This window comes from Podarcis liolepis, assembly GCF_965112155.1.
Source record: "Podarcis liolepis genome assembly, chromosome: 6".
Lineage (NCBI taxonomy): Eukaryota > Metazoa > Chordata > Lepidosauria > Squamata > Lacertidae > Podarcis > Podarcis liolepis.
This window is the reverse complement of record NC_139559.1, coordinates 33,875,983-33,898,474: the sequence shown is the minus strand read 5'-3', so window position 1 is coordinate 33,898,474 and position 22,492 is coordinate 33,875,983. Positions and strand designations below refer to the sequence as shown.

Sequence of the window (22,492 nt, the reverse complement as noted above, 5' to 3'; positions counted from 1 at the left end):
AAGAAGCTGCTTTTCTCTTGATTTCAGTGGGTCTACTAACACTGGATTTCAACAATTGGCTTTTAAAAATGCCCCCTCTAATGTATGTAATAAGAACATTAATTGTTCTAACTAATCTTCGAAGATTAGTTAGAATAATTAAGGTTTTAAAAAAGAAACAAATCGGAAAGTGCTTAGCTATTGGTTCAGAAAAAATTGTGGGTGCTCACCACTTCTGAAAATGTGGAAGTCTCGCCGCTGTATACAAACATAGTTGTGCCCCTCATGGAAATATTTAAAGGTTTTACCAGAAGGGGGGAGCTTTGAAGGTTTCAGTTTGAAGAGGAAATCAGATCCGCAGAAAATTAACACTTCAGAATTGATTTATGAAATGCCAAAGAATTAGAGTTAATCTCAAATTTGTGCAGTGCCGTCTCTGGCATGTACTGGAATAGTATAGTGGCTACAAGGCAGATGCCATAAGTTTCCAATAAAAAAATCATTTGGATTTATTACAGGCTAACAGCTCTCTGACAAGCTTTCACCTTATGAAAGGGAGAGGGCAAGAGAGGGATTAAGAGAGCGAGAGGGGGAAAGCGAGACGGACTGAGGGAGAGGAGCAGAGGGCTCTCGATGACCTAATTCTAAGTTAGCTGTTCACTTGCAAGAGTATTGACTACAACGTAGACCCTTGTGGGAAGCAGCAAAGAGGAAGCTGTGACAAGGGCAGAGAAGGCAGGGAGTATCCTCACGGACAGGTGAGTCACAAATTCCTGAAGCTCAGGAGCATCTTGTATTAGATTGTACTTGCATGACAGAGGCGTCCTTTAGCCGATACTCTTCATCTGACAGCTGGGTAAGCAGCCAGTGTGATACTTCTCGAAGGACTAGAAAGGGGAAATGCATGAGTTCCAAAATAGCCTCTTTAAAGCTACCGAAACCACCACATGGTTATGAAGTGTTATGGGGTAACAGAGGTGTGCAGAGAGGGATGAGGGAGCTCCCTTCTGGCTGGTTTCTTGGTATAATTTTTAATGTATTAGAAGCATTTGGGGCAGCTCTATAGGTTCACCTAGGGTTCCCTCCTTCCCCCCTCAGGACTGCTGATTAAAGAGGAGTTTCTCTGAGAAAGTACAAACCAGGACGTGGATTCTAATTGGCTGTATTCTTCTGATATGCAATTGTCCTTATCAAATATTGGCTCTTCATAGCTGAGGCTATAAAACTGGCCGATGCAGCTACTTGAATTAAACGGAAAATAACATTTGGTCAGACATCGCAGCAAACCCAACTTTAACCCAAAACGCAAGATAAATTATAGGAGCTATTCTCTTTTTGTATGGAATTCTGAAATATGGGTAGAATTCAACACTCGGCCTACTCAGAGTAGACCCATTGAAATTAATGATCATGAGTAACATAGGTCTAGTAATTCCAACAGGCATACTCTGCATAACTTCTACCCATTATTTCACGTGTAGAAGGCTAACAAGTTAAGACAAGAAGCTGTAAATTGGAGATTTCGCTCCTCCAAAAAAATAAAATAAATACTGTGAACATGGCGATAATCTTGCATGCAGTTATGTGCTTTTAAATTCCATTGAACTGAAGCACATAAAAACCGAGTAGGCTTACAACTTTTTCAATAGTATCTCAATAGTATCACTATCCTCAGATTCCAGGGAATATGAAAAATATTAATCTTCAAACCCAAATATTTTCTGCTATATTTACATGTTTAAAACAATGTGATTATTTTATTAACCCCTATGTGCCAGACGGCACCACACACGAAACTTTTGGAACACCCGCTGTTAATTTTAGCCGGAGCGAGAAACCATCTGATGAGACGCGCCAGCCATATAAGGCTATATGGAGCTGTAGCGCAGAGCATACTTTCTGCGCCTGTTAATATTCAGGCACAGAAAAGCATTTTGACACATTCTAGCAAAGGAAGATAGGATGATGCGTCTAGCAGGCCTTCTGACTTCCTGCCTAGGTAACAGGGCCAAACAACACTTCTACCTCTGTTGTTTTCTCCGGAACAGGAGTGCCAGGAGACTGGAAGCTATAAAAGCAGGACGGTCAGGGAAGAAGTGTGAGTGTCAGATTTAAAAGCAAGCAATGCCTCATCTAAATCAGACGTCAAGTTGACAAACAGCACTGGACAGCCATTTAAATCAGTTTTAAGTGAGGGAATAGCAAAGATTCTGTACGTCAGGGGGAAGGAAGGGTCTAATTTATAGCTTGGAGGCTGCATGTTGACGCATTCTACATTTGTGAGGTTAGATTTTAATCCTTACCTCCCGCTGACTGGCATACAGGCACACTCATATACCACTTAAGTGTGCAAAGACATCAGAATGACAGCCATTGCTTGCTGGAGGAAAGGTCTCGCCGTGCAAGAGGCATGCTACAGTTTTAGAACTCTTCAAATATGCAGCTCATGTATGACATAGAAGCTGCAAGTTGGCCACCTGTTTTTTTAGAAGCGCTTCTGAAAGCCTGCGAACAGTCAGTGTCAAATGCATTCAAACTGTTATTTAGAAGACCCAATGTGGACCATCTAAATATGAAGGCCTAATTTAAAGCTATTACATTTGACAGATGTCCACCTATGAACTTGTTCTCTTTGTGCAAACAATGTACAGAATGAATGCCGGTTTGTTATTCACAGCTCATTTTGGCCAGTGGGTTTGGGGTCAGACCTATGGGGACATTTCATCTCAAAAGCTTATGCTTTTGAGCATTAATTGGTAGCTTCCTTCACCACCAAACTGGAAGTGGCTGGGGGTGGGGAAGCCTACGAAGTATTCTCACTTCAGTCAAAATGTGGCCACAAATTAGGTCAGGGTTTTCCGTTGCTGCCAGGAGTTGATTAACATGAACATTTCGGCAGTGGTAAAACCAGTGCAACAGGGCCACACCATACGGTTGTCTTTACAGAATGATTCCCATAAGAAAACTGAAAACATGCCCTGTCAGAAGAAAAACTAGCTGTCCTCATATAAACAGCTCCCCGTATAAAAATTAAAGGGAGCATGGGAACATAGGAAGCTGCCTAACACTGAGTCAGACCGTTGGTCTGTTTGGCTCAGTGCTGTTTACACTGAATGGGACCTTCTTCATGAAAAAACAGAAGCTCTACCACTGAGCTATGGTCCTTCTCACTGACTCCAGAACTAAAAGTATGAACAAGTGCTGTAGCATTGTGTTCATTCATTGCTTATATTAACAAATTAAAAACTTTTGATCAGTTATATGTATTCCTATGTAGGTGTAAGGAATCAGATGTAATTGCTTAATTAAAAACGAGTACAACAACAAATCCGTTTATTGTGAGGACCATGCCTGTACACAAACATCAACACAACAATAGTTAAAAATATTAAAATTCATTAGATACTATGCCAACAAATACCTTCATCCCACAAAATAGAAAGAGAGGGAAAACAAGCAACGAGTTAAACAGACAATGAAGGGGTCTTTACATTGTCATCCATAAATCTTTCCCTGGCTTTCATGGCCTTCATCACAAAAACCGCTACCACATGGGTAATACGTGGGTTTGCATCAACTAACAAGAATTTTACTCTATCTTCAGGATTGGTTATAGAGTTGGGTATAATTTGCAGCAATGCGTCTCTAAAGCCCGAGTAGATGGGGCAATAGAGGAGGTAATGTGTAAGATCTTCTTTAGTTAAAAACGAGTATAATTAATTGACCATGGCTATAGCCCTATGCATGCATGCTTGGGAATAGGTCATGCTGAAGAAAATGGGGCTCGCTTTCAAGTAAGTGTGCATCGGAATGTGTTACAGGATGTCTGTAATCATATGATGGCCATAGTGTGACTCAAAGGACAGGATGTAACAATCCTTCTTGGATAATCACTACTCATGCTACTTGTAAAAGACAAATGTGCATTTTTCAGTGACATCTCTTAAAGTACATGAACTGGTACGATGCTGGTAGGCTATCACATAAATCTGTTTCATAGGAAGATCTATTTTAGGTGTTTTCTGTCTCAGAGGTGGGGAATGATAATTAATCTATAGGGCTTCAGTTATTGTTTTGTTGCAATTCTGACCACTGATCATCCTCACAGGAATTGATGGGAGCTGGAATCCAGCAACTTTGGGAGGTCCACAAGTTCTGCACCCTTGGTCTATCTGAAATCCACACAGTGCCATGCACAGAAAACCATGAATCTTAAGGAACAATGCATGAGACAACACTTCTGTGTTTTAAAAGTAACTTGAGTAATAGTCATCAAACCGTACAGCCAAAGACCTTCACTAAAATTGAAGCATTTATATTTCTCAATCCCTTAGGGTTGATTCTCAGAAAAGCTCACAGTTCAGAAACTTTTGCAGCAAAGGTAGTTACATCCAAACCAATGGCACATGCAATCAGAATTTTGAGTTCATCCACAAAGTCAACTCTGAGGGTCTTGCTGTCCCCCAGACATAACTGCATCTGTTCACACCACTAATGATTGCAAGTCATAGTGAGCTGCCACTCCCACCCCCTAAAGAGAAACAGAGGGTGGCCATGGGAATCAATTTTAAGTGGAAATATACTCTCAGGAAAATGCCCATCTGCCCCTAAAAATGTCTAATATAAATCCTGTGCTCATTCAAATGATGTGTGTATTGCTGCAGTAAAAATGTAATGTATAGAATTCGCCGGAAGACTTTGTAAAGCTGGTTATGGTTTCAAAACCCTTTTAAGTCCCATTGATGGCCTCGTGAATGTTTTTAACGATCCTTTTCCCGTTCTGAATAGTTTATGCTGAAATGTTCCAAGCTGTCATCTCCCACTAGAGCTCCATCGGGCATGGAATTTGGTCATATCTGACACTTTTGTCAAAGTACATGCCTATGAGCCAGTTGACTGAAAAAAAATTAGACTTTGACCCTGACTTTATATTCTTCAGACTAAGAGGGGACAAAGACCCTTTGAGATGCATCATATAATATAATATAATATAATATAATATAATATAATATAATATAATATAATATAATATAATATAATATAATATAATAATCAGTTTCTAAACAACCATCTCTAGACAATTTACATGTAAGATAATTAAAAAACATTAAAAATACAAAAACAGCAATTACCTTTTTTTAAAAAAAGACTAAAACCCTAATGCAGTAGACATTTAATGTAAATACATATTTATCCAGCTAGGAAAGCATATTGGAACAAAAATTATTCCAGATGTTTCCATAAGTTGCAGATAGTTGTTGCCTGTTGCATCTTGGCAGGAATGCTATTCCACAGAACAAGGGAAGCCACACTAAAAGCCCTGCTCTGTGTTACAGTGGAGAGGGCTTCTGAGGCCTTTGGAACATGTAGGGGAAACTGTTCTACAAACCGCAGCAATTTAGTAGGTGTATAAGAAATATCAGTAGCCTGAGTGAATGCATTGCTTCAGGCCAGCGGTACTTGAACAACCTGGGAAGATTCCTACCCATTTCTTGCCACAGAGATGTTTTGAGCACACAACGAAGGACTGTGTTTATTACTCTCAAAGTCTGTGAGTCAGAGAAAATGGAGGATGCGGAGAAGCTTACCTCCTCACCAAGAGCGCAGTTAAATTTAATCCTGAGATGATGGAGGACGAGAGGACCGCTCTTTGCGGCAGTTGTTTCCCCCGATCCTTTTACACTGACTCTGGCAGAGTGCGTTTGGTCACATGAAAGAAACGCGTTGAAATCCATGACCGCTGCTAAATGTGTACAACACCATCCAGATATTCCATTGCTTTTCGGGTTTCAGTGGCGCACGAATTAATGGCACTTGGTTGGGAGGAGCAAGACAGACAAGCAGTGAAATGGAAGAAGGTCAGTTTCTCAGAGAGTTTGGCTTCCTCACAGACGGTTTTAATTTATCAGACCATTTGTAGGAGATGCTGGTTCCATTTTGTGTCTCAGGGCTGAAATGGGATGGACCTGTTTTCTGGTGCCTAATGTGAATCACTGTGAAAAGAAAAGAAAAATTTAAGCGTTCCCGACTGGTTGCAACTTTTATGACAGTAACGCTACCAAAGCCATGGGCAACAATATCCCCCTCCCAACTTCGTGAAAATGAGCAGGGCTAAGCCTTGCTGCCCAATGATAGTATTGTTAGAGTGGGAGGGGTTTTGTTTTGTTTTTTTGAAAAATTGGTTTTATTGCAACTTTTTATTATTGTATTTTCTGTATGGCTCAATTTTACGTACACCACTCAGAAATGCTAAGGATCAAATGGCACATAAATGTCCTTAAAAACAAACAAACAAAGCAAACAAATAACTCTAGGAGTGATGTACCCCATCGTTGTCAGTGGCCGAGTGTGTGTGGCTTCTGCAGAGGCAAAAATACGGGAAAAGTAAGCGAGAATAATAATAATAAAAACCCCGCAGTGACACTATGGGAATGGGAAATTCATAAAGACATGATAAGGGACTTGTCACATCATGCATGACATGTTATGGCATCATGAACTAAGTGCAGCAATGCTGCTTGCTGGGGATAATAATAATTGTTTTCCAGGAACTTCTGTCAAGGGTTTCACAACTGTTTAACAGTGTTTAGTGTCACATGTGTGACTTAAATCAGGGAAACCGTGACAGAATTAACCCATCCTCCTCTAGTGCCACTATTCTGATAAAAATCAGAGCCCTCTGCCCTCTCCTCCATAGCTGCTTAAAGTAAAAATGAAATCACTGGGAGAAGTGCGGTCAGATTTCCTGCATCAGACATAACTTGGCTCTTGCTTAGGAGTACACAAGTTCTGCTGCTTGTGTAAACCAGTCGTGGCTTCAATAGGATATTTGTATGTCACTGAGAGGTAGTATAATATTCTGCTTGTAAACAAAGATCCAAACAACATTGGCGTTAGGCTGCCTATGTTCCTATGGCCAAGGAAATTGTCAGAAGAGTATATTTCATTGTTATTCTCCCAAAGGGTTATCTGATTTATTAAATTTATATTTATTTGTTGAATACAGTATATACAAAATGGCCATAGGATTAGCATCTGGAACACAATACTCAAGAATTTATGGTAGAGCATTAGAAAGGAGGTCTAGTCTAGCTTTTCACATGGACCAGCTGAGCTCCATTAATTCAGGCGGACTGACTATCGATTTAAACAGTCTGGTCCTGAAAGATCAGAAAACTGAGAGATTTCCCCTTTGACAACTATTCCAATAGGCTTCTTGTTAATTCCTGTTCTCCGTACCCTCTACCTCTTTTTATAAACAAGGACATGTAACCGGACTCTGGTCTTCTACAAATGTTTATGCCATAATAAATTTGTTAGTATTTAAGGCACCATAAGAATCTTCATTGTTTTTGGACATAGAGGAAGGCTTACTGGCTGATGCATAGAAAAAGAACATTATATCTGGATTTTATCACCATGCGCGCACACCCCAAACACACATTTTGTTGTTTAACATGTGAAAGCTGTTTGGTAGTGGAAATTGGAAGGTATGGTGAGCTAATAGTCCCAGACAATTATTCCATCTCTGCATTCTCAAATATGTATACAAATCAGGCAAATGTAAGAACGAAAAGTATGAGGCTGAGATGCTATGATGTGATGATAGACAGTAATTAGCCTTCTTGATATCAGGTCTTCTGTCTATTAGGCTTTTCCTTGAGTCAGGAACCAAAGATTACCTGTTTTGATTACCCTGCTCTGTTTGTTTTTATGTGATTTTAGACTGAGTCTTGCCGCTGCACATTTCTCCTAATATACCTATTTTTGCATACAATTTTGCCTGATGCTGTACAGCATTTTTGCAAAGCAAATTTCCATAACAGAAAACATTTTTGCATGTTTTCTGATTTCTACTATTTTTATTCACACTTTCCCCTAATATACACCCCCCCATTATTTGGTTGAAGAACTGCATCACAAAATTTGGAGAAGTGCAAATTTCAAAGAATAGCCTCATTTTGGTTTGCACATTGTTTCGGGAAGTACGAGTTAGGTCAGCTCACACTTAAGAGAAAAGCAAACTGAACCGAATGTAGTTATGTGGTCCTTCGCTAGACCATTCAGCATCTATTCGTGGATTCAGGTCACCACAGATAATCAGTAAACCAAAGAAAGCAGAAAAGCTGGACCCAGGATTATTCTGATAACAATGAAACTCAGATCTGTGTTGCATGTGAGCCTCGATTACTAATGCTCATCACTTCATAGTTCTTAGTGGCAGTTGTGAGGCACAATATTTTCTAATACTATTATGGCTATGGATCTGTGTGAGGATCAGCTCAAATCTGCATGCAGAGCTCACATTCATGCAAGCAGATCATGGAAATGACAAGTTTTAAGGCATGGGTAGGCAAACTAAGGCCCAGGGGCCAGATTGGCCCAGGGGCCAATCACCTTCTCAATCCGGCCCATGGACAGACTGGGAATCAGCATGTTTTTATATGAGCAGAATGTGTCCTTTTATTTAAAATGCATCTCTGGGTTATTTGTGGGGCTGCCTGGTGTTTTTACATGTGTAAAATGTGTGCTTTTATTTAAAATGCATCTCTGGGTTATTTGTGGGGCATTTGTGGCCCCCCCAAAAGTCTGAGGGACCTTTCCCTCCAGCTCTGCTTGGCAGCGCTTGGCTTTTCCAGCAAATCCCAGTGGACCGGCCCCCTGCTGAAAAAGTTTGCTGACCCCTGTTTTAAGGGTTGCCGAATAGTAAATCCTCTCTCGGTGAAGGAGAAAGAGCAAGTCTAGAGTGAGAGACTAGGTTGATGCCTGCTGTTTCTCTTCTCGTTGTGAGATTTTTGTGGATGAGAGTTTGTTTAGACCCTGGGTGAGAACCCAGAGGCTGAGAGGGAGGGTTTGTCAGAAGGAAAATGAATTGATATTGATTTACATATATTAGTAACTTTGCATTAATTTTGTATGTGACTATTTTATAACACATGTTATAAAATACAAAGTATCCAAACACTGTTATTAAGAACAAATAATACATGACCTAGCTTTTACTATAGTAATAAAGATTTGCTCTTTCAAACCATGCCTCATATTCTCACATGCCTCCAGGCTGTGAGAAAGTTATAGATATTCGTGTTCATATGGTGACAGCAAAATATCAGCGTTTAGGAGGTATTGGAATCCCAGAGCTGTATTTCCTATATGGCAAATGGAAACTGGGTGTGAGAGAGAAAGATAACCTTTAACAAGCAAAAGGGGATTTGTGATTCTTGCTCCTAAGTGATGGGCTTGGCCAGGTGAGGGTACAACAAAGTCCTCTTGTGAAGCAGGATTTGTTTAAGTAGCAGGAAACAGAGAATAGGAAGAAATTGACGGTTCTCCAAATGGAGGGATGTAGAAAGTGGAATCCCCCAAAGATTGGTATTGGGAACTGTGCTTTTTTAACTTGAAAAGTAATGCTCTAGAGTTAGGAGTGGGCAGTGAGGTGACCAATTTTGCTGATTATACTAACGAAAAGAGATTGCAAAGAGCTCTAAAAGGACCTATCCAAACTGAGTGAATGGGTGGTAAAATGCCAAATGCAATTTAGTGTAAACAAGTGCAAAGTGATGCATAGTGGGGAGGGGGGTGGAATCAAAATTTCACCTATACAAAAATAATCTCTGCTCCTCATCCATTAGCAGAGGTGTCCGCTGTATGAAAAGGCCTTCCACCAATAGAATTCAACCCAAATGGCTCACTTAAAAGCAGCAGATTCTAGATAAAGTTTAATAATAACAACAACAACAACAATAATAATAATAATAAACAACTATTCACAACTACACACGCCCCTGAAAAGCAAAATGATGGTGAGTTTCATAATGCAGGGGGGGAGTTTTTACCTACTAATTGTTACTAATTCACAAATTATTTCCACTCTCTAATGAGTAATTCCCATTTCCTTAAAAAATAACTGGTTGTTATTTCCTGTTGGCACACACACCAAATGATTTAGCTTTGTAATTTCATTCGCAATTTTTTTGCAACAACCTTGAGCGTTTATGTATTTGGTGAATTTCCCATATTGTTACCAAGACCACGAAGGTCGTGAAAGGCATCCCACTCCTCTACTGTTAGCTCCCACAACCTCTGAGATTGGAGGGTCCATTTAACTCTCTGGGCTAATACCTTGTGACAGACTTATTGAAATAGTCATCATCAAGTCCAGGATTCTATCTGACCAGTTTAGATGGGACTATAGAAGTATACAGGCAGCTAACTTTGTTTATCATATTATTCAATAGGCATAGTCATATGTGTCTAAAATGCATGTGTAACCCTGTGAACATATTCCTGTGTGTTAGACAAAATGGAAATCATAGTACTTCAGGGATGGGGAGATAGTGGCCCTCCAGTGTGGTGTAGTGGTTAAGAGCGGTAGTCTCGTAATCTGGGGAACCGGGTTCGCGTCTCCGCTCCTCCACATGCAGCTGCTGGGTGACCTTGGGCCAGTCACACTTCTCTGAAGTCTCTCAGCCCCACTCACCTCACAGAGTGTTTGTTGTGGGGGAGGAAGGGAAAGGAGAATGTTAGCCGCTTTGAGACTCCTTAAAGGAAGTGAAAGGCGGGATATCAAATCCAAACAACTCCTCTTCTTCTTCTTCTTCTTCTTCTTCTTCTTCTTCTTCTTCTTCTTCATTGGGCTCCTATGGTCAGGGATGTTGGGTGTTGCAGTCCAGCACGTCTGCAGGAGGCACAGGTTCCCCATCCCTGAATTAGGGCTCATTCACACCATACATTTAAAGCAGTATCATAGTTTCCCCAAAGAGTCCTGGGAACTCTAATTTGTTAAGCATCCTCGGAGTTGTTAGGAGAGCTCTATTCCCCGCACAGAGCAATAATTTCCAGAGTGGTTTAACAATCAATCCCTCTTCCCATTGAACTCGGAGAGCCCTAGCTCTGCAGGGGGAATGTGGTCTCCTAACAACTCTCAAAATACCTTTATAACAAGCTTTACTTTCCAAGATTCTTTGGGGAAGCCACGAGCGTTTGTAGCACAAATGGGGCATTGGTTCTTCTGACTAAAAATAAAACTGGGCTTCATTTCAAGTTGCTGATTTTAATTTTTTTTATTTTATTTTATTAATGTATTTATTTGTTACAAAGAAAAAAGAACAGAAAACATAACACTGCAGACAAACTTATATACATATTTTCCACAATAAAAGCCAGAAAAGAAAGAAAAAAAGAAGATAAGAGAGAAAAAGGGAAGAGAGAGGAATATAAAGGGGGGGGGGAAAGGAAGAAGAAGAAAAGAAAGAAAGAAAAAAGTTACTTTTCATAACCAAAGATTTTACCAAATTCATACTTCAAACACTTCAATATATGGATCTTATTTGAAATATTAATAAAAGATTTCCACTGCATTCACCACACATCCCTTAATTATCATGATCGAAATTACATCTGTCATTCAATAATTTTCCTTCCTTAAGTTCTTTCAAATTTCAAATCAAATCTTTAGGTTCTCTGTACTCTTCACCAGGTTAATCTACCAACCAAACATTTGCACTCGAGCCATTTACATAGATAATCATTTAGACATTCTCATTGTTTTTGGATTATAATCTTTGGTTTTTGCCTTATTAAATCAGTCAATTTTGCTAACTCCATGTACTCACATAGTTTACTCAACCATTCCCCCTTTGTTGGGATATGATTTCCTTTCCAATGACTTGCTACTAACATTCTCGCTGCCTTTGTTGCATACAGAAAGATGTTGATTTTGTCCTTGGGGATATCATTATTCAAAATTTCTAATAGATATGCTTCTGCCCTTTTAATATATGATATTTTTGTCAATTTTTTAATCTCTTCGTGAATCATGTCCCAGAATTTTTTAATCTTTGGGCATGTCCACCACATATGATATAGGGTACCAATCATTCTATTACATCTCCAGCATTTATTGCTACTTGTTTTATTCATTTTTGCCAATCTGTCTGGTGCCAGGTACTACCTGTGATGCATCTTCGTATAGTTCTCTCTTAATGAGTAGCAGGCCGTGAAATTTATATTTTTTGTCCAATCCCCCCCCCCCCAATCTTTATATTCAAATGTATAGACTAAATCTCGTTCCCACTTTTGCATATTCTTTTCTTTGGTTTCTTGATCTAGATGAACGTTGTCTAATAATCTATACATTTTGGTGAGTATTTTTTGGTTATTCTGTAAAACCTCTTTTTCTAATTTTGATATTTTATTCCCAAATCCTCTGGTCTTTATATCTTTCTCATATGTAGCCTTAAATTGGAAATATTCCAGCCAATTTATTCTCAATTTTTAAAGTTCTTCATATTCCTTTAATTTGGTATTTTCATTCGCTCCTTCTACCAGATCTTTATAAGATGCCCAAGCATTTCTTGTATTATTTTTTAATGTTGAGGTTGCCTCTATTGGAGAGGTCCACCATAGGGTTCTTTCTGTAATTCTCTCTTTTGTTCTCTCTCATACCTCGAATAGGGCCTTTCTCACTAAATGATTCGTGAATCCTTTATGCATTTGTATTTTCCCGTAGATTAAATAGCCATGCCAACCATAAATTTTATCCCAGCCCTCTAATTCCAAGATTTCAGTATTTTTTAATAGCATCCACTCTTTCAACCAGCTCCAGCATGCAGCTTCAAGGTATCTTCTTAAATCTGGAACTGCAAATCCCCCAAATCCTTTGGTCTCGTCATTATTTCTGATTTTATTCTGGCTTTTCCCCCTTGCCTCAAATTGCTGATTTTATGACACCGGTCAGTTGGGGTACATGAAGCATTTCCAGCAATATGTCTTTCTAACAAGTTACTTGCATTTGATTCCTTCCCCCTTAACTCCATTATCATTGCATTCAGTGGGAATTAAATCTGGGCTGGATCTAGACATATCAAAGAAACGTTTGAGTTAAATGTGTTGTATGAGAAATCGGGTTGGCAAAAAACGGAACTCCACAGTGCCATCTGGTGTCACAGTGTTATAATGCATAAACAATGCATATAAACAGCTTTTTCTTTGACAATGTAGCTGAGTCCCAAGTTTACAATTGAAATGACATTAGAGAGTCAAGGTTTTTCCCCCCAAGATCTGCTCTCTGAAACCCATTCACAGAGAGGTATATGGTGTGACCAAAGCAGTTATTTCAAACTAGCAAGATGCCCATCCAATGACAGATGGCATGTAAAGAACCCTGTGGAGGTATAGTAGATTTTGGTTTAGAGAGTCTGAGAGTACACCCTATGGCTTCAATGTCTAATAAGGGCTGGGCCACCTGGGATGAAGAGGAATGCAGTCAGATACACTGTTAGGAGAGAGGCTATACTTGCTGCTTGCTGCTAGTGATCTTAGCAATTAAGAAGCAGTCATACTGGTGACTGAATGGGGTAACTGTGCCCCTGAAGGACCAGGTGCGCAGCCTTGGAGTCATTTTGGACTCTCAGCTGATCATGGAGGCGCAGGTCAATTCTGTGTCTGTTTACCAGCTCCATCTGGTATGCAGGCTGAGACCCTATCTGCCCGCGGACTGCCTCACCAGAGTGGTACATGCTCTAGTTATCTCTCGCTTGGACTACTGCAATGCGCTCTATGTGGGGCTACCTTTGAAGGTGACCCAGAAACTACAACTAATCCAGAATGCAGCAGCTAGACTGGTAACTGGAAGTGGCCGCCGAGACCACTTGAAAGACCTACATTGGCTCCCAGTACGTTTCTGGACACAATTCAAAGTGTTTGTGCTGACCTTTAAAGCCCTAAATGGCCTCGGTCCAGTATACCTGAAGGAGCATCTTCACCCCCATCATTCCACCCGGACACTGAGGTCCAGTGCCGAGGGCCTTCTAGTGGTTCCCTCGCTGCGAGAAGCCAAGTTACAGGGAACCAGGCAGAGGGCCTTCTCGGTGGTGGTGCCCACCCTGTGGAACGCCCTCCCATCAGATGTCAAAGAGAAAAACAACTACCGGACTTTTAGAAGTCATCTGAAGATTTTAGTGTTTTACGGACTATTGTATTTTAATATTTTGTTGGAAGCCGCCCAGAGTGGCTGGGGAAATCCAGTCAGATGGGAGGGGTATAAATAACAGATTATTATTGTTGTTGTTGTTGTTGTTATTATTATTATTACTACTACTACTACTCCTATCCGAATGGTCCCACGATAAGTGGCATTTTGGGTACACTTTTCCATAGAAAGTCAGCAAGATGCTCTCTTTCATAGGGTATGCAAGTTATTGCTTAGAAGTCCCTCAATTTCTGATTGAGCACATTACTTTCTAAAAACGTTTTGAAAAAGTGGTGTGATGACTTTGGAATGTCAGCAGATTGGTGAAATATAAATATTTTGATGGTTTCCTCTGAAATGTCAGCATCTGCCTCTCTTTTTTCTCCGATAGAAATTTGTAAATATATTTCTATGATCCTTAATTTGTAAGGCAGACTATGTGAACAACATCGGAAGGGTACGCAAACATCTGCCATGCACCCTCATTTTGAGATGGTGTTGGCACAACAAAGAACTTTCTCGTCATTTTCTGATTCTGAACGATCTCTCTAGCACCACCTAGTGCTTTTATTTCCAAGCAGCGATAGGCATTTCTTCAGTTAAAAATCTGCCTGGAACAGCAGGCAGCCAACAGCAGGCAGACAAAGACAACCAAAGCCAAACATTCAAAGAGCCTATTCCTTTGTTCCTGGTTTATTTTATTGTACTTCATCCAAAAGAGTAAAATGATCCTCATTTGTCCATTTGGGAGCCTTATGAGTTTCTCTGAGACCAGACTACTAGTCTCAAATAGGACAGTACTGATTTCTCCTGTGGTTCCTACGGCCCCAGCAATTATTCTCCATCTAGGGAGAAACAAAATTGGATCTAAAAACTATCATAGAGGAGAATTTGTGTGTGTGTGAAATTCTCATGCGTGGGGTGCAGAAGTTTTGAGGCACTAGACCCATGTTATCACAAGTGCCCTTTTATTATACGAATGGTCTGCATTCTGCAGCCTTCCTGGGTGCACACACTTCGAGAACAACATCTTATAAATAATAAAATTATTGCTAAAATAAAAAAATTCCTTCCAGTAGCACCTTAAAGACCAACTAAGTTAGTTCTTGGTATGAGCTTTTGTGTGCATGCACACTTCTTCAGATACACGTGTATCAGATACTGTGTATCTGAAGAAGTGTGCATGCACACGAAAGCTCATACCAAGAACTAACTTAGTTGGTCTTTAAGGTGCTACTGGAAGGAATTTTTTTATTTTGACTATGGCAGACCAACACGGCTACCTATCTGTAACTAAAATTATTGCTGTTATTGTTATTGCTAGTGTGTCCTCCAGCCATGTAGACTAATAGGTGATTGCCATTTATCTGCAGGAGGAATTCATCAGGTTTTCCTGCTGAGCTCCAGTTGCTGCCAGAAGAGGAATGGCAGGCCGGAGGGGAGGTGAGAGAGGCAAGCAACATGGCAGACCAGAGCCTCAACTACACAGACATTCTAGAACACAGCTGTCCACGTTTCCCTTTTTTAAAGGGAAATTCCCTTATTCCAAATAGGATTCCTCATAAGAAAAGGGAGAAGTTGACAGCTATGTTCTAGAATGGGAGTAATGTTTGTAATTTACGATACCCAAAATTACTTCTAGGGGATCTCTTCTCGGCCTTGGAATGGAAGATACAAAGTGTGTTTCCAGAATGGGGCTTAATTTGCAAATGGGTCACAGGCAGCATTTTTTTCTTTTTCTTAATGGATTTCTCCTCAAAAGAATAAATCTGGATTAAAGGGTGAGGAGATGATGGGTTGGCATGTTGAAGCCAACAATATTGTGTAAACAGTGCAGTAACAATCAACAGCAACATCTTGCATGGAAGAGGAGCCGCAGTCTCATAATAAGCAGGCATCTGGAAACACCTAAAGTTGGCTAGATTTTTATTTCTCTCAGGTGCTCAGTAAATGTTTTCTCAAAAAGGGGTCAGAACAAAACACCACATTTTTTGGTGCAGGGACATTTACAGTCTAATTATCTTTCAAGCTTGCTGCCTTGTAGTAATTAGCATAATGGGATTTGAGCTATTAGAGAAGTTTCAGTTAATAAATGTCCTCTTGCCCCACCTCCGGTCAATATTTATTACTTTGCAGTTAAAACTCTGAAGAGATCGGCCGTCCCTGGAGTGACTATCACACAGTTTGTGGAGGACATTCCGAAAGGGTGCAGCACACCTGACTTTGAGCGGAAGCCAATTACCTTAACATTACAGGAAGGTGAGGCATCGCCTAAGAACTGAGAACTAGCCCTGTTGTATATCGGGGGGGGGGGCTGTGTGGAGATAGTCTCTTCCTTTAAATTCCTGGGATTTTTATGTGAACAAATGCAAATGAAAGTACAATGCAAGCAAACTAAACAGTTTGTTGTTGTTTAGTCATTTAGTCATGTCTGACTCTTCGTGACCCCATGGACCAGAGCACGCCAGGCACTTCTGTCTTCCACTGCCTCCCGCAGTTTGGTCAAACTCATGCTGGTAGCTTTGAGAACACTGTCCAACCATCTCGTCCTCTGTCGTCCCCTTCTCCATGTGCCCTCAATCTTTCCCAACATCAGGGTCTTTCCCAGGGAGTCTTCTCTTCTCATGAGGTGGCCAAAGTATTGGAGCCTCAGCTTAATAACCAACTATTTTTGGCCTTTCTAAGGCATATGCTGGAACGCTTTATATCTTATTAGGAGGGAACTAGAAAACACATGGCAAATATTTCAAAGGGGAATTCCTTTACATCATCCGTTTTTATTGTGGATTTCTGCTTCCTACTGAAACATTTCCCTTCTTTTTTCCTCCAAGGTAAAAATGCCATTTTCAGAGCTGTGGTCAAGGGTGAACCACAACCAGAGGTGTTCTGGAAACGCAATAATGAGGCAGTGGATGATCCTCAGAAATACCAGATATCATTCAATCCAGCCACAAATGAGTTTATCCTGCAGGTGAGGATTAACTGCTATCTATGGTTATGTACACACTATACATTTAGACTTCATCAACAGAAGTATAGTGTCCAGGTCAAGGGAAGTAATAGTCCCACTCTATTCTGACTTGGTGAGACCCCGCCTGGAATACTGTGTCTAATTCTGGGCACCACAATTTAAGAAGGATGTTGACAAGCTGGAACGTGTGCAGAGAAGGATGACCAAGAACCACAAGAGTCTGGAAACCAAGCCTTATGAGGAACGGTTGAGGAAGTTGGGTGTGTTTAGGCTGGATAAGAGGAGACTGAGAGGAGATATGATAGCCATTTTCAAATAACTTAAAGGCTGTCACATGAAAGAGGGAGCAAGCTTGTTTTCTCCTGTTCTGGAGGCTAGGACTCAAAACATTGGCTTCGAGTTGCAAGAAAGGAGATTCCAACTAAACATCAGGAAAAACTTTCTGACAGTAAGAGCTGTTTGACAGCAGAATGTGCTCCCACGAGAGGTGGTGAACTCTCCTTTTTTGGAGGTTTTTAAGCAGAGGTTGGATGGCCATCTGTCATGGATGCTTTAGTTGAGATTCCTGCATTGCAGGGGGTTGGACTAGATGACTCTTTGGCCCCATTCCAACTCTATGATTCTATGATTTAAATGTGCTTCCCTCAAAGAATTCTGGGAACTGCAGTTAAGCATGCTGGGAATTTTAGCTCTGCGATGGGTAAACTGAAGTTCCCAGGATGCTTTGGGAGAGGGGAGACGTGTGCTTTAATGTATGGTATATACACAGCTTCCTGTGAATATACTGTTAAACCTTAACGCAGTAAAATGTCAAGGACTGGTGAATCTTCTCCCTAAAATATGGAGCATCTTAGAAGAAGAAGAAGAGCCTGCTGGATCAGACCAATAGCCCACCTTGTCCAGCATTCTGTTCTCATATTGGCCAACCAAACACCTGTGGGAAACCGGCAAGCAGGACCTGAGTGCACACAACAATAATAAATTTTCTGCACTGATTTCCATTTCTCTTTAAAGGTAAACAAAATCACTGCAGATGATGCTGACTTGTACCGTTGCACCGCTGCGAATGAGTATGGGGAAGCCACCTGCACTGCTGGTCTCAAGATTATACAGGGTAGGTTAGTCAAGGTAGCATGCTGCTGTCAGCCTAAACAATAATAATGCTTTGGCACTGAGGACCAACTATTACTTAAGCTGCAATCCTAAACACATTTACCAGGGGAGAAAGCACTGCTGAGTACAATGAGACTTACTTCTAAGTATGTATGCATAAAAAGGTAAAGGGATCCCTACCATTAGGTCCAGTCGCGGACGACTCTGGGGTTGCAGCACTCATCTCGCTTTACTGGCCGAGGGAGCCGGTGTACAGCTTCCGGGTCATGTGGCCAGCATGACTAAGCCGCTTCTGGCGAACCAGAGCAGCGCATGGAAATACCATTTATCTTCCCACCAGAGCGGTACCTATTTATCTACTTGCACTTGACGTGCTTTTGAACTGCTAGGTTGGCAGGAGCTGGGACCAAGCAACAGGAGCTCATTCCGTCATGGGGATTCGAACTGCCAACCTTCTGATTAGCAAGCCCTAGGCTCTGTGGTATGCATAGGATGGTGTTATTAATGCAAATGATAAGTATGGGAGAGACAATAACTTAATGGTAGAGCACATAACTTTGCATGGAGAAGTTCTCAGGTTCAGCCTCAGGCACCTCTAGTTTAAAGGATCAGGAATATAGGTATTCTTATTCATGAAAGATACCCATTAAAATCTACAGGCCAACAAAGGGCTTTCTCTATTACTGTACTTGCCATTAGGCATTTGAATGTCATGTTTTAATAGAATATTTAAATGAGAATCATAGATGATGCATTTCCCAGTTCGACAAATACAAAGCGAACCATGCTTGTCTCACTGAAGTCGGTATAAGTATGAACTGTACACTTAAGCCCTAAGAATTCTGTGAGGCTTGAGTGTGCTTAACATCTAAATTGTAACAACTGTCAATGCTTAGAGGAGGCATTCCTGCAACTACATTGCTAATTAAGGAATTCTCCTTCCCTCTTGATTTCTCTCCCTCCTCACCTTGCTTCTCTTGCCGTAACTGATCAGTCGGCTTCAAGAAGAAAGCGAAGCAGACTTCTTCTGCACCACAGACAGGTAAGCTGCAGTGGTCTGGAGGCTTCCAAGCCAAGACTTTGCCACTTGATAATACATTGACCACATCAACGCTCTTATTAAGCTCTGGGTTAAGGAAGCCCCATTTTCATTTCATGCCAATTCTTTTTTAAAAAATATTACAGACCTGAAGAAGGAGCTCCAGGACTTCAGAAAAACATTAAAGAAACGGTGAGTGTTTCGAAGAACAGGCTGTTTTATAAAGCAGGGGGGAGAGGGTCCCTGTCTTCCAAAAAATATGATATGGCTGACAAAGGCCCAAGTCCCACTTGCAGAGGGAATTATATAAACAGATATTCTGCAGAAAATGTTCATGAACATCAGTATATAATAAGCAGATATCTTGCTTCTGACAGTAATAGGGATCAGTCCCCAATAGATGTTGCAGTCAATAGTGTATGATTCCTTATACAATTGGGTCTTGCTTTGCAGTTTTTTTGTATCTCTTTCTCCTGAAGTTATAACCTTTTTGCTTAAGTAAATTCGGGGGTGGGAGGGTAGGACATCAATGTGGTCTTCTGGTTTTACCATTTGTTTAAGATTGTAAATATTAAGGGGAGAGCCAGTGGGGTGCATTGGTTAGTGTGCTGGACTAGGACCTAGGAGACCAGAGTTGGAATCTCCACTCAGCCCTGGAGTTCATGGGGTGACCTTGGGCCAGTGGCAGTCTCTCATCTTAACCTACCTCACAGGGTTGTGTGAGGATAAAATGAGGAAGGGGTAAACTGTGTGAGCTCCATGGAAGAAAAGGGAACTATAAATGTAATAAGTGAATAATAAATGCTGTGTGTACAGAGAGGCTTAAAACATCTTCTTGATAAATTACTGTTTCATGATTCCAAATGGTGGGAGGCTCAACATCTCCCCAGGTAAGATGTTCCAATGCAGAGTTATTTTAGCTTGTAGAAATAATGTATTGTACTTAATAATGCCACCTGCTGAGTGCAATTCTGCCATTAGCTGCAAACATCCCCATCATAAACAGAGGAGGCTGTATATGGTGTCATTAAAGAAAACAAATGGAGTCCTACTAGTATGTTCCTAGTGGATTTGCCTCAGATTCTGAAGAGGGTTTGGAATGAAAAGCAACCCCCCACCCCACCCCTAAAAACACCCCACCACATATACATATTGAGAAAGATGTCTCCTGCTATTCACATATAATCAGGGTTTCTCTTCCTGGTACTTAACTCTCTCAGAACACCTTCAAGTGCTCCAAAGAAGGAAATTGATATGGAACAGATCTGGCAGTTACTGCTGAATGCAGATAAGAAAGATTATGAAAGGATCTGCCTGAAGTATGGCATTGTTGACTTCCGTGGGATGCTGAGGAAGCTTCAGGAGATGAAGAAGGAGAGAGAGGACAAGCAGGCACAGGTAAGGCTATTTCTTTAATGCCAGAATCTAGGGAGGCAAATCCTCATCTTGTTGCATTTCATAGAAAGAAGAAGAAACTGTCTTATACTGAGTGAGGCCATTGGTTCACCAGGCTCAATAATTTCTACACTGACTGCCAGCAGCTCCTCAAGATTGAAAGCAGGGATCTCTCACAGTCCTATCTAGAGATGCCTGAGGACTGTTGTTGGGAAATTCTGCCTGCAAAGTAGATGCTTTACCGTTGAATTATGACGTTACCTGTGTCACAAATTCAGAATTGAGTAAGTTTTTCTGAAAGTCCCATATGGATTAAATAACCCAGTCACAGATGAAATATAAAACTTTATTGCCAATAAAGGCTCTGAGTAGTATAGTGAACTTGCCACAAGGCTTGGGCTTGTTTTTCACAGCACATTCTCCTTAGAAAGGAGAGCACCCAAATTTATCTAAAAAGCATCGAAACGGTAATCTTGCTTACTGCTGTTGAAATAATTGCCTTGGTTGTCCCCAGAACAGGCGGTACCCCATTTAAGCAGCGTTAATAGTCCTTGAAATCCCCTATTATATCTCGTCTTTGCTCTTTACAGTATCTACTCAACCTCAGAAACCTGAGGCATGTCAGAGTCAATGAGGTGCAAGGAAATGCTTCATTTGACCTAGAGATGGAACTGAAAAATCCAGAAAGTAGAATTTACCTATACAAGGTAAGGAAGGTTAAGTCAAGTCACGAAGTTGTACAATATCAGACATCTGGGCTGAACTGGAGCTAAGTAGCTCAGGAGAGAAACCGAGAAATGTATAGCAGCACTGCCTGACTCCATGGTATACTATACAGTATATATATAGTCCTACAGTATAAAAAAAAATCAGAAGGGAATGTGTTAAAGTGAAAGCACATCTTCCTCTTTAGGAGGAGTAACAATGACACAATAATCTTCCAAAAGGATATTGCAGAGTAGGAAAAGGTTCAGAAAGGGGCAGTCAAAAGGATCAGGGGATGGGACAACTTTCCCATGGTGAGAGATAGTGTTTGGGCCTTTTAGTTTAGAGCAAAGGTAAGAGGTGACATGACAGAAGTTACGCCTGGTATGTTGAAACTGGATAGTGAAAGGTTTTTCTCCCCCTCTCATAATACTAGTCCTCATTGGACATCCAGTGAACTTGAATGTTGAAAGATTTAGGACAGATAAGAGAAAGTACTTTTGCATGTAGCACACAGCCACCCAGAGTGGCTTGGTCAGATGGATGGGGTACAAATAGTTAAACAATGAGACTCTCACCCAAAGGAGGTGGTGGTGGCCCCCAGCTGGGGTGGTTTTAAAAGAGGATTAGATAAATTGATGGAGGATCTATCAATGGGTTTGTTCTACCTCCATGGTCAGAGGCAATAATAGCAGTTGCTGGAAACAGCAGAAGAAAGTGCTTGTTGTGCTTGGCTGCTTATTATAGCGTTAAAATTGAGATGTGGAAAATATGGAAGCAACGAGGAGAGGCAGGATTGAGATTTGGAGATATGCTTCAAGGTCCAGACTATGGGAAGCCCCAAAAAATTAATAATTATAATTTGGATGATAATTTGCTCTTTTTATTTTAGTTTATTTTTATTGGATTATTACTTGATATATTAATTGGATTTTTTTTATTGGAAAATTAATAAAAACGATTTAACCCAAAAAAAGAGGATTAGATAAATTGATGGAGGATCTATCAATGGGTTTGCTCTACCTCCATGGTCAGAGGCAATAATAGCAGTTGCTGGAAACAGCAGAAGAAAGTGCTGTTGTGCTTGTCGGGATCTCCACTCGGCAAAGCTGATAAAGCTCATTTTCTTCCCCCGAGTCTTCAGAATCACCTCCCGATGTGTTTAATGACCTGAGCCTTTGATGAGGCTCCAAGGCACATTCTTCAGCAGAGCTTCCAGCACAGGAAAGAGACGAGCGGTTTGGGCTACATTGTAAAGAGTTTATTTCTATGCTACACAGACAGAAAAGACATCCTCTCTCTATGGAAGCAGAGAGCA

At 40.8% G+C, this 22,492-nt stretch overlaps 1 protein-coding gene across 15 annotated transcripts in view; it reads left to right on the top strand.

Annotated features, from left to right (window-relative positions):
• Positions 1–400: 400 nt before the first annotated feature.
• Positions 401–22,492, top strand: part of IGFN1 (immunoglobulin like and fibronectin type III domain containing 1) — a 46,267-nt gene continuing 24,175 nt past the window's right edge. For 8 of the 15 annotated variants that reach the window (XM_083508501.1, XM_083508495.1, XM_083508508.1 and 5 more), the window contains exons 1-9: positions 402–737; positions 15,325–15,394; positions 16,088–16,210; positions 16,783–16,922; positions 17,937–18,036; positions 19,030–19,077; positions 19,221–19,266; positions 20,295–20,472; positions 21,060–21,176. In XM_083508501.1, the coding sequence (XP_083364627.1) occupies positions 15,376–15,394; positions 16,088–16,210; positions 16,783–16,922; positions 17,937–18,036; positions 19,030–19,077; positions 19,221–19,266; positions 20,295–20,472; positions 21,060–21,176 (771 nt within the window). In that variant the 5' untranslated portion in view covers positions 402–737; positions 15,325–15,375. Of the gene's footprint in view, positions 738–15,324; positions 15,395–16,087; positions 16,211–16,782; positions 16,923–17,936; positions 18,037–19,029; positions 19,078–19,220; positions 19,267–20,294; positions 20,473–21,059; positions 21,177–22,492 lie in introns of all 15 variants that reach the window. The other 7 variants (XM_083508499.1, XM_083508497.1, XM_083508500.1 and 4 more) reach the window with 3 other exon arrangements.